The sequence below is a fragment of the Spermophilus citellus genome, assembly GCF_964194105.1.
Source record: "Spermophilus citellus genome assembly, chromosome: X".
In the NCBI taxonomy this organism is placed as follows: domain Eukaryota; kingdom Metazoa; phylum Chordata; class Mammalia; order Rodentia; family Sciuridae; genus Spermophilus; species Spermophilus citellus.
The window spans coordinates 106934614-106947182 of record NC_138190.1 but is presented as its reverse complement, the minus strand read 5'-3'; the positions used below and the strand labels follow the sequence as shown (position 1 = coordinate 106947182).

Genomic DNA, 12569 nt, shown 5'->3' with positions numbered 1-12569 from the left:
GTTTTACCCTTGACTAAATGACATTATATAACTCCCAAGGTTAGATCAAAAGAAGTCTTGAGGCTTCTATGGGAGTCCTGGGGACACCCACCTTGTGGCTTCTGAGACTCTTTCTCTTGGAATCTAGCTGTCCTGGAAGGAGAGCACCTAATCTGATCCTATGGTGTGAGGAGCTCAAGTCATGCAAAGAGGCATCATGGATTATGAGATGCCATGTGAACCAAGGTACACTCAACATCAAAGAAGTGCCATTAGCCCCAATAACTCCAGTTGGGGCCATATGGGTTATAGATAAATGACCCAGGAAATTACCTCTTAGTTTCTGACACTCAGAATCTTGAGAAAAATAAAAAGGTTGGTTTAAACCATTATGTTTTTGAGTTGTTTATTATACAATAATACATAACTGGAACTCTCATCTCTATTGAGAGTGCACACAGCAAATTGAGGTACAACCAAAGAAGTGAAAAAATTGTGCTCCATTTGTGTACAATGAATCACAGAGCATTCTGCTGCCATGTATAACTGATTAGAACAAATAAATTTTAAAAAAAGACATTGAGCACACTTCCTTGACAGTGTCAATCCAGAAAAGTGCAACATGACAATAATCTACCAGAGTCATATTAGTATCAATTTCCTGAATCCAAAATCAGAGAAAACAGTAAGCAAATTACCTGGAAATCCAGAAGCACCTGCTTTTCCTGGGAGGCCTGGTGATCCTGGAGGTCCCACAGGACCAGGCACTCCAGGGGTTCCTGGACTGCCCCTCTCACCAGGGGGTCCTGGAATATCAAACCCAGGAGGTCCTTGATCTCCTTTCTCTCCTGGTAGTCCATGCAAACCTAGTTGATAACAACATCAATATCAACACCTATTAAGGCAGTTTTAAAAGATACACCTGGTTATTTTTCTAGTCAACAAGTGATAGAACTTTTTGATAACAAACCTAAGAGTATGTTAGACATACTTTTAGCATCATCCACATAAAATTACTGAAATGAAGATGTTATAAACCTGATTGTGGTGATGGTCGCATAATTATGTAACCTTACTAAAAATCATGAAATTTTGTACTTTAGGTGAAGGTATGTGAATTATATCTCAATAAATCTCTGTTTAAAATTGTTCTTGATAGGTAGAGGGAAGTGAAAGGAGGGAAGGCAGGGTATGTGGGGATAAGAAAGATAGTAGAATGAAACAGACATTATTACTTTATGTATGTATGTGACTGCATGACCGATGTGATTATATAACATGTAGAATCAGAAAAATGTGAAATTATATCCCATCTATATATGATATATCAAAGTACATAAGTGCGTTCTACTGTCAAGTATAACTAATTAAAACAAATAAAAAATGTAAAAAAATTACTGAAAAATCAAGCTTTAGGATTTTCAATTATAATCCTTTAAAATGGTGCTTCTCAAATTACTTCTGATTAAAAACTAATTTTTCCTTAATTCCTAGTTCATCATAGATTAAAAATTTTTGTAAAATATAATAAAATTACTAAAACATGAAATAAAAATCAAAGATGTCTACTTTTGTTACTCTGCTCAATGAATATGATTACACATTAAATTGCTATTAAAAGTTTCTAAATGCTTATTCTTAATCCCATTGTAGACTGATAACCACTGTAGACTGTCCTTGTCCCATTGTAGACTTTGGCCCACTGACCACACTTGGATTTGCATTGTTCTAACACATTATGAATTATTAGTACACACTCCTACCATCTCTAAAAATGATTAATTATTGAATAATTCAGTTATAAGGATCTTTTTGATTTCATTTTGGCTTTGCTTTAGATGTTTGAATAATAAATTCCTGTTAGTTCTTGTTAACTTTCATTTCTCAGTATTCCAACCAGAATTTTACAGAGAAAAAATTACAAAAATGCTTAACCTTAGTAAGATTCTGAGACTAAACAACTCCAAGAAACAAGTTGGTCAAAACACAATATATTTATGTGAAAAGAATTACATTAAAATGGTTGTGCTGGGCATGGTGGCGCACGCCTGTAATCCCAGCAGCTCAGGAGGCTGAGACAGGAGGATTGTGAGTTCAAAGCCAGCCTCAGCAAAAAACATGGTGCTAGGCAAATCAGTGAGACCCTGTCTCTAAATAAAATACAAAATAGGGCTGGGGATGTGGCTCAGTGGTCAAGTGCCCCTGAGTTCAATCCCTGGCAAAAAAAAAAAAAAAAAGGAAAAGAAAAAAACCAGAAGACATTGTACATGTTCACACTCTAGTATGTTATCAGCTGTCCTTCTTCCTTCTTCTGAGTCACTTAATATTGTTACTCATCTACTAAATGGGGATAATGCCATAATGGACTGGAAGCTGGAGACTAAGCCAAATGATCATTTGAGTGTCCTTTCAACAATAAAATCTAAATCTACTGTTGGAAATTCGTAAGTGATTATTTTCATAAGAGAACAAGATGCTGGGATTTAAAAATCTGCTTGATGTTCATATTCTATCATGCTTTAAATTTGTTTTTAGTTGTTGATACACCTTTATTTTATTTATTTATATGCAGTGCTGAGAATCAAACCCAATGCCTCACACATGCCAGGCAAGTGTGCTACCACTGACCCCCAGTCCCAACCCCTTTATCATACTTTTTTTTTTTTAATATTTATTTTTTAGTTCTAGGCGGACACAACATCTTCGTTGGTATGTGGTGCTGAGGATCGAACCCAGGCCGCACGCATGCCAGGCGAAGGCGGTACCGCTTGAGCCACATCCCCAGCTCTTTATCATACTTTTTAATTGATAAAATCCATCCAAAGATTAGAGAATTCATCTTAGTTGCAGTAATGGTGATAGTTCCTATGCTGCCATTTCATAGTAACTACACAGAGGGGAGGGAGATTTTATGTTATTATATTTGTGAAGTACAATAAGATGCCTAATACGATTATAATAGCTCTACATGGACCACTGACTATGTTGTTATACTGTAACCCAAATAGTTTTCTAATAGCTGAGTTTTCAATAAGATAATGTGTCTTTTAAAATATGCTCCAAGACAGCATATCTATAAAATAATAAAAAGAAACCAAAGATTTAAATCTGAAGAAATATTTTGTTTTCAATATTTAAAGCTTTAAGATGTAGCTTTTGATTAAGAGGTACAATACCTAGTACACCTTAAGTTTGAGAGACAGAAAATCACAGTTCAGCCACAAGTTGAGCCACCCAAGCAGAAGTAAGTTGCAAAAAGATTCATTAGGTTAGGAAACAAAACTAAGCATGAAAAGATTAGAACAAAAATGTCTACAAATAGAAGTTATTAGATATTAATTCACTACTATCATTTACTGTATTAGGAACAAGCAAAGGAACTATTTTAAACATTTTCTCATAAGTCCATATAACATATAACATAAGTAAAATGTATTTGTAAATAAAGACAATGAAATATTTACATTCACAAAAGTAATGTTTTTTGATGAAGGTCAGTTTGGTACATGTGTTTATCTTTACCTTTATATTTTTCAATATCATATTGGAACTTAAGTTCCTAAGGGTTAGTTAGAAGTTAAAAATATTTTTATTTTATACTCTAAAAAGTTAGGTAGAAAGCAACCAATAATTGTTACTGGATGACTATGAGTAAACTGCTTGCATGTACTAGGCAAAGATTTTGTTCTTCATTGTTTTTATTAGTAGTAGTAACAAACAATATGCTGTACTTTTCACAACATAGACCTTTTCCATGAACAGATGTAAAAAATAGGCATCCTGGTACGATCCAGGGTGAAGAAAATCAATATAAATTTAAAACTTCTGTTGAATCTCCTTATACAATAACAGGAATTATATGAATAGGAGTATAGAGATGCTCTAAATTTACTGGCAGCCAAATGGAACTGTTAATGGAAAAAAAGGGAAAATTTGAAAAACATGTACTATCTGTGGAAACTTTTCTTTTTTAGGGGGAGGGCTGCTGAGGATCAAACCCAGGGCCTCACACATGCTAGGCTAGCACTCTACCACTCAGTTATATCCTCACCCCCTGTGGAAACTTTTCTACACACACACACACACACACACACACACAAACAAATACACACACAACCTCACACTGTCCAAGGTTTTCAGAGCCCACCAAAAAAGTTAGCAAATGATAGTATATTACTTTTTTAAATATCTTTTTTTAGTTGTAGATGGACACAACAGTACTTTTATTTTATTTATTTATTTTAACATGGTGTTGAGGATCAAACCAAGTGCCTCACATGTGATAGGAAAGCACTCTATCACTGAGCTACAACCCCAGCCCCTACTGTATTCTTAATCTATGAAAATTGTATGAATAATCCCTGGGATTTTGTTGTATTTTGTTGATTTGTTTTGATTCACAGTGGTGGTAAATATTGCTTTTCATTTTAGCTGACTCAGCCACACACTTTTTCCTGATAATAGGCAAGCATTACAACACATTTGGCCCAGGTTAGAGGAACATGTCTGTGGAGATAGAATAGAATATATTTAATCAATTGGTAAAAAAAAAATCACTAAAGCATTAACCTTCCAGCTAATGGCCAAACTAAATAATAAGAATCAACAACCTCCATATTTGTCTGGGTTAGTAGGTCATGGGATGGAAAGCATTCTGCTTCTCATCACTTGGCATTTTTTCTTTTATTTCCTGCTGTCACATGAGGAAATGATATTCAACAGGACCTTAGTTTATAAACATGTGTTAAACTGTATGGTCTGCCTTGGAAAATGGGAAACAGTAAAACTTACTTTAAGTAAATAATACTAGGAAACATGAGTCAAAAAAAATCTCTGAAAAGCATAATGCAAACATTTTATACTGGAGAGATAACAATATAAAATAATTTGCATTAAGTCTTATTGCAAAACAAAACGAGTATATTAATATGTTTCTTATAAAAATTTAGAGTTAATATTTCAGCAAAGTCATATTTATCAAGATATTAGTAACAGTTGTGCTGATCCAATACTACTGAAATACATGAAAAGGAATCATAACATTTTTGAAACAGGCTAAGACAATATTTTGCCTTGGTGATATAAATAAAATTAACCTAAAAATGACTACATGTGGGCTGGGGCTGTAGCTCAGTGATAGAGCGTTCACCTTGCACATGTGAGGCACTGGGTTTGATCCTCAGTGCCACATGAAAATAAATAAATATATTTTGCCCATCTACAACTAATAAATTATTTTAAAAATGACTACATGTGCCTACTATCAAATATGAATGTGGTCTTGCCGTGGTAAAAAAAAAGATGATTTGATAACATTTCTATATTCACTATGCATTCAATAATCTTCATGATAATTGCTGTGATCTTCATTTATTTGTTAAAGCCTGTTAGTTTAGACCTTGAATTCTATGGCAAAACATATATTTATGGAAGAAACAGATGAAGATAAATTCAGCACTATTAATTACACCCCTGCACATCTTATCTAGACTTTATAAATCAATATAGTAACAGAGGAAAGGAGGAAGGCTGGGCACGGTGGTGCATGCCTGTAATCCCTGCTACTCTGGAAGATAAGGAAAACTGCAAGTACGAGACCAGCCTAGGCATTTTAGGGGGATACTGTCTCAAAATTTTAAAGAATTTTAGAAAGGACGGGGCATGTAGCACAATGAAAGAATTCCCCTAGGTTCAATCCCAGAAGTGAAAAAGAAAAAGGAGAGAGGGAGAGAACATTATATGAATGAAACACTGAAGAGTATTAGCTGAATTTGAAAAGCATGTATACACAAATTTGTGTTTTGTTCAGGCTGGTATTAATGGTGACTTCTCACTCAACTGTGATTAAATGATTCAAAATGTTCCCATAATCTCATGTACTTTCCGGAACTAAAAGAAATAATAAAACACGACAGAAGTGATAAATTCATTTTTATCCATCTTTGTGAATCAGCAGGTCAAGACTATAATGGCCAAGCCTAAAAATAGGTTTTTCTCAAGATTCTCTGCATGATAGTTGGAATCATAATTTTTTCACGAGTGATGAAACAACTATTTTATAACAACCTGGTTCAAAACATCAATCTAAAGCTTTCTTATTTTAAAATTAGTAGTGACATGTCTGGCACCATTAAAAAAGGTACAATGTGCCTTAAAATCAATTTTTTAAACATAGGACACAATAAAAATAGCCTTTACTTTATAGGCTTTTAATACTGTTAATTGGTATATCTAGATTTTTAACAAAATACCTATAGTCATTTAAGGCCAGAAAAATACACTTTCTTTTCTTTTCTTTTCTTTCCTTTTCTTTTTTTGTGATGCCCAGGGCCTAATTCATGCTAAGCAAGCACTATACCACTGAGCTACATCCCCGTCCCAGAAAATATATTTCTAGGGCTTCAAAGTAAATGTATCCATATTCTGAACTATGATTTTAAGTCTTCTGATGTATTCATATAAATTAAGGAATGACTAAAAATTCCATTTTTGTTTTAATTTTACTTATTTTCATAGTACTTTGCAATAACATAATGTCAGCCTCAGGTTTGCCCTTACTATGACTGCTTAGATTAAAATAATAAGAATTCACATCACCAGATGACTCAAAATCATCAGTCTCAATATACTCTCACACAAACAGAGAAGAACCTTATTATTTTCTTATGGAGGCAAAACCATTAAGTTACATGTTGACAAATACTTTTCAAGTATTAAATAAACAATACAAGAAAAATAGTTTAGAGACCTAAGTTACACAGTGATCGCCTATTAGAGGCGATCATATATATATATTTAAATATTTATTTTTTAGTTGCAGGTGGACACAATACCTTTATTTTATTTACTTAATTTTATGTGGTGCTGAGGATCAAACCCAGTGGATCACACATGCTAGGTGAGCGCTCTACCATTGAGCCACAACCCCAGCCCCTCTATATTATATTTTTAAAGAGTTTCTTTGGTGAGCCCTAACCTTAGTTCATATGGTAAGAAATGTTTGGAGGTTCCACAGACAAAGGTCTATTATTGCTGCATAGGAGTTTAAAGTCTATGCTTCCAAAACTTATATCTAGCTTAATGATTATGTCAATCATAACAAATTGCAATTGATTAAGCTGCATTAGTGGAAATAAATGAAATTTAGATGAACAGGAAGGGAGATATTGGGGATTAAAGTAACTCTTTTGCTCTGACCTATATTTTTTAATTTTACATATGAATAATTTTACATACAAAATTATACATATGGATAGTTTATATCTTAAGTAGGTTTGTCAAAGATGGTTACATAGTTTTCACTTTATTGATGAGCTAACCAAGCTATGATTGCTATAAAATACCTATTAACTCCAATCTTACCAGGTTGGCCTATTGGTCCAGGAATCCCTGGTGGTCCTGGTGGTCCCTGAACACCAATTCCTGGCAGCCCAGGAGGTCCTACTGGCCCAGGTTGTCCATTTGGTCCAATATCACCTTTAATAAATAAATATAGTTTAGATATTAATAACAGGTGAGTCATTAGTCCTCAAAAACCACAATACCCATGTAAAAAGGCCCATAATATTCAACAAAGATCTTGAAAAACTGGACATTCATTCAAGAAGAAAAGTACACATAAGTACCTAGAGAGGGATTACATAATTACAGTTTCATAATTTAACATAAGATGAACACTCAATTTCAATGCCTAAATTAACTTCACCAAACATTACACAACATGAATTTGGGGACAGTTGACATCACTTAGTCTTCCTTTTAATGTATATGATTTATTAACCAATTAATTCTACCATTCTCAAGGTGTTAATAATAAAGAGTCTTAATACTTCTTATAATTAGGCACATTTGTGATGAAACATTTTGTGAATTACACAGTGATTGCCTGGTCAAGGCAAATAAGGAAAATAATTCAAATTATTTATTTATTTTTAAAAAGGAAATGAAAAAAAATATATATATATGTTATATATATATATACACACACACACATATATACATATTTTTTAGTTGTAGTTGGACACAATACCTTTATTTTATTTATTTTTATGTGGTACTGAGGATGTAACATACATTTTGTTACAATCATAAATAGCATTTATTTATTTTAATTAAATATTTCTTAGCACATCATACTATTTTTCATGATGATACTTTTGAACCAGGTGTCCATAGTATATTCAAACAGTAACATTCAATAATTTCATTGAAAGACAGTAACTACTGATTAACACAACAACATGGATGGACATCAAAAATATTATGCTATTGAAAGAAGCCTTACAAATAATGTACACATTGTATGATTCCATTTATAAGGAGTTCTATAACAGGTATAGACTAACTTATAATAAAACAACCATAGCAGTAGAGTTGCCAACTATGGATGTTGGGGAAGGGACTGACCATATGGGGACATATGGAAAATTTCTGGGATGCTCTCTTTTTTTTGAGGTGTTGCGGACTGGACCCATGACCTTGTGCATGCGAAGCAAGTGCTTTACCATTGAGTTACATTCCCAGCACTGGGATGATATCTTGATAGGAATTTGGATTACAAGGTGTATAAATTGGAAAAATCTAGCAAATGTACTGGTAAGATTTATGCATCTCATTCAATGTGAATATCACAAGAAAAAAATAAACAGCTATGAAACTTTAGTTATGTTAGAGGCATGTTAAAGTATTTAGGTAGAAGTTTCCTGCTGTAATTTATCTAAAATGCATGCAAAAATAAATCAACAGGTAGAGAGCAGGATAGTTAGAGAGATATGTGACAAAGCTTGTGTATTATAACTTTGTGCTATTCATATTTCTTTTCTGGTGTTGGGGATCAGACCTGGGGCCTTGAGCATGCTAGCCAATGCTCTATCACTAGACCCTATATTTGAAAATTAAAAAAAATAAAGTATGGCAGGGAGAGAAAATGTTAATTATAGACAGTGAATATGACTGTTCACTGTATAATTCTTTTACTTTTTTCGTATATTTTAAATTTTCTACCATAAAAATTTAAAAATAGAAGCATACTGAGAAACCTACTTATTTCTATCAGGCTAACTAGCAAAAATTTGGGAGTTTTTCAGCACCTTCAGTTAGCAATGCTTTGGGGAAACCGGCACATTCATACATTGCTGGTTGGAGTGTAAAATGGTGCAAATGAAGAGGAATCTGACAATACTTAGGGTACATTTACCCTTTATTCAGAAAATCCATTTTCATTACTCCATTCTATTAGTATACACAAGCACATCCAAAATAATGTGTGCAAAAGTACATTCACTGTGGCATGATTGGTTAATAAGAAAAGACTGGCAAAAATCCATTCTAGCAATTAGTAACTGGTGGAATAAACTTAAGTATATTCATGCAACTCAAAACTAGGCAGCCATTTTTTCACTCAAGGTGTCTATGTACTATGGAGTGATCTCTAAGATTTACAGTTAAGTGAAATAAGCAAAGTGAAAAAAAGCCAAAGGGTATTTTGTTTTCTTTATCTTTCAAGAAATGCAGAAAATAAAACATATGTTTATAGCCAGGCATGGTGGCACATACCTCAAATCCCAGTGGTTCAGGAGACTGAGACAGGAAGATCATGAGTTCAAAGCCAGCCTCAGCAAAAGTGAGGCACTAAACAACTTAATGAGACCCTGTCTCTAAATAAAATACAAAATAGGGCTGGGATGTGGCTCAGTAGTCGAGTGTCCCTGAATTCTATCAAGAAACTAAAAAGTGAATATGGAAATGAAGAGGAACAGAGTATAAGGGGATGGGATGAATAAAATACTTCTCAGTGTTACTTTTATACATTTATATTTTTTATTATCTATCCAATGAAATAAAAGAAAAAAAAATAGTCAATAGAAAGTTAAAAAAATATAGCAGTGCCAGAGGGACAGTATGTGCTTTCCAGGCAATTGGGATTGTCACCCATAAACTTTCTTACAGGTTTCAATTACTATAAAAGTTAAAATCAAATTGAGAAGTAGCAACAGCTTCCATACCTTTTGGTCCAGGTAGTCCATCCAAACCAGTACGTCCAGGAGGACCTGGAGGTCCTGGGAAGCCACGATCACCTTTTGGACCAAGCGTTCCTTTGAAACCTGGGAGTCCCGGTGGCCCAGGTGGCCCAGGTAACCCAAATCCTGGCTCTCCCTTAAACATACACATGACAAAACACAACAAAATCTTCCATGACTTTCCTAGTGCTTATTGTTTACTAGAGGGAATTTAAAGCAGAATATACAAAGTAATATCCTTTTTTCCATTGGGAGAAGAAGAGAATAAATTAAATGAAATGTAATTGGTATCTTAAAAAGAACATCTGGAAGGGTGGAAAACAGGGCTTTGTAAAACAAATTAAATGAGTTGGACTGGTTTCAGAATAAGAAAGAGATAGCAGAGAACATGAGATTAAATAACATCTACTCAAACAAGGAAATGTGATTATAGACTGAGTATTAGATACTCTCAAATAATTATTATTAATTTGACCAAGTATGATAATGTCATTGTGATTTTTTATATAAAATGTCCACTTACTTAGGGGTGAACACCAAAGTATTTGTGGGTCGAACAACATGATTTTGAGATTTTGGATAAGATTTCAGAAATAAAAAAAGGAATACATTAAGTAATTATGATAAAATCTTAATAATTTTTCATCTGAATGATATACATATATGAAAGTTCATTGTATTACTTTTTTACTTTTGTGTTTACTTGAAAATTTTTATATTAAAAGAAAAATAATCAACCAACAGTGAAATGGTTTGCTCATGGAAGCCAAGGTCATGGTCAGCTCTTTTTCCCATGGAAAAGGAGTAATAATGATAAAACACAGGAAGTTTAAATTAATTAAGCTCAGAGAAAATACAGGAACAGTCAGGATAATTACATACTGCAGCAGTTTGCTGAAGGATGACTAAGGGTAGTTCGAGATTAGATAAAGAAAAGAATACTAACAAATACAAATCTTTTATGATTATTATTACTGTTAATAGCAGCGACAGTATCTGTGATGGAAATGGGACTGAAGGAAACAGTATGGGAAAGTCTTAATACATTCAACACCTTTTCAATCAATCATTGCACAAGCATGGCCAGATATGAAATAGGATAGTGTAGGGAAGCAATGGGGAAGCTGATCATTAAATAACTGGCCATTTTAATACAAGATCAAAAGCTCTTTTTTTTTGTATTCAAGTATGACTTCTTGGACTATTAAAGATGGTTTTGTGTTAAATATACTGAAATTAAAACATAATCAGTTAGATTTTGTCTGTACCCTAAAAACTTAAGATAGTGTCAAAAATTAAATAGACAGAACTAAAGATATAGGAAAATGAGATGGAATAACTTAAAATGCCCAGACCTTTGGTCCTGGAAAGCCTGGTGGCCCAGGTGGACCTTCTAGACCAATTCTTCCAGGTGTCCCAGGTGCACCTGGAGGTCCTGGTATTCCAGGAAAACCTGTAAAATTAACATGCCATGTTTTAGTTCCCAAAGAGGAGACACTTGAAGAAATATATTAAAATTATCAACCTCACAATCTCACCTAATCAATATGCTTAGTGGCTATAGTAACATGTTAAAAGCACAATGACATACTGCATGATTACTTGGGATCAAGCCTTACAAATGACTGATAGTCTGGCTCAATAACCTTATGATCATTTTATTTTCACATAGAGGTAATGTGCAGAAGATACATTCTTCTGATGAAAAAAAAATTACTCTTACACAACAAGACAGAACTAAACGTAAGGAATAAATTCCACACAAAAACTGAGAGGAGCTTCTTCTTGCATTTGAATATAGGATAAAATGTCTCCCATATACTTCTGTAAATGAGCTAAAAACAACTGTAGAGACAGGCATGGAGGTGCATACCTGAAATTCCAGCAGCTTGAAAGGCTGAGGTAGGGGGGATTATAAGTTCAAAGTCAGTCTTATCAATTTTTTAAAATAGTTTTTTAGTTATAGGTGGACACAATGACTTTATTTTATTTATTTATTTTTATGTGGTGCTGAGGATTGAACCCAGTGCCTCACACATGCCAGGCTAGTGCTCTACCACTGAGCCACTACCCAAGCCCCCAGTGCCTCACACATGCTAGGCTAGCGCTCTACCACTGAGCCACAACCCCAGCCCCCCAGTCTCATCAATTTAATGAGGCCCTAAGCAACTTATCCAGACCCCATCTCAAAAAGGGTTGGAGATGTGACTTAGTGGTTAAGTGCCCCTGGGTTCAATCCCTGGTACTCCCCCCATGAAAAAAAAAAACAATTGTAAATATTATCTGTACCTCCACATATAAAATGAAATCTGAGGCTTTTAAAAATATTTGGTATAAATGAGTAAGAACACATTTAAGAACTGTTCTCACATGAATGTATACCCTTGAATAAGAATGAGTTCTGTGAGGAATAAAGCAGAACTAAAGCAAAAGTAATAAAAATGTCAATAAATCAAGAAAGTTTTTTTATTTGAGGTAAAACAGTGGATAAATGTATACAGTAGATCTTTATTTTGTTTAATACAATCCATTAATTCAACAAGTATCTACTGAGTGTTTTCTGTGTGTAAG

General features: G+C 33.8%; 1 protein-coding gene across 1 annotated transcript in view; it reads right to left on the bottom strand.

The window, feature by feature from the left end:
* The window catches only part of COL4A5 (collagen type IV alpha 5 chain), a 221814-nt gene that overhangs the window by 61533 nt on the left and 147712 nt on the right, over positions 1-12569 (bottom strand). The window contains exons 28-31 of the mRNA XM_081276854.1: positions 11354-11451; positions 9984-10134; positions 7342-7455; positions 678-845 (exon numbers count right to left, since the gene is read on the bottom strand). Of these exons, the coding sequence (XP_081132980.1) occupies positions 678-845; positions 7342-7455; positions 9984-10134; positions 11354-11451 (531 nt within the window). The remainder of the gene's footprint in view (positions 1-677; positions 846-7341; positions 7456-9983; positions 10135-11353; positions 11452-12569) is intronic.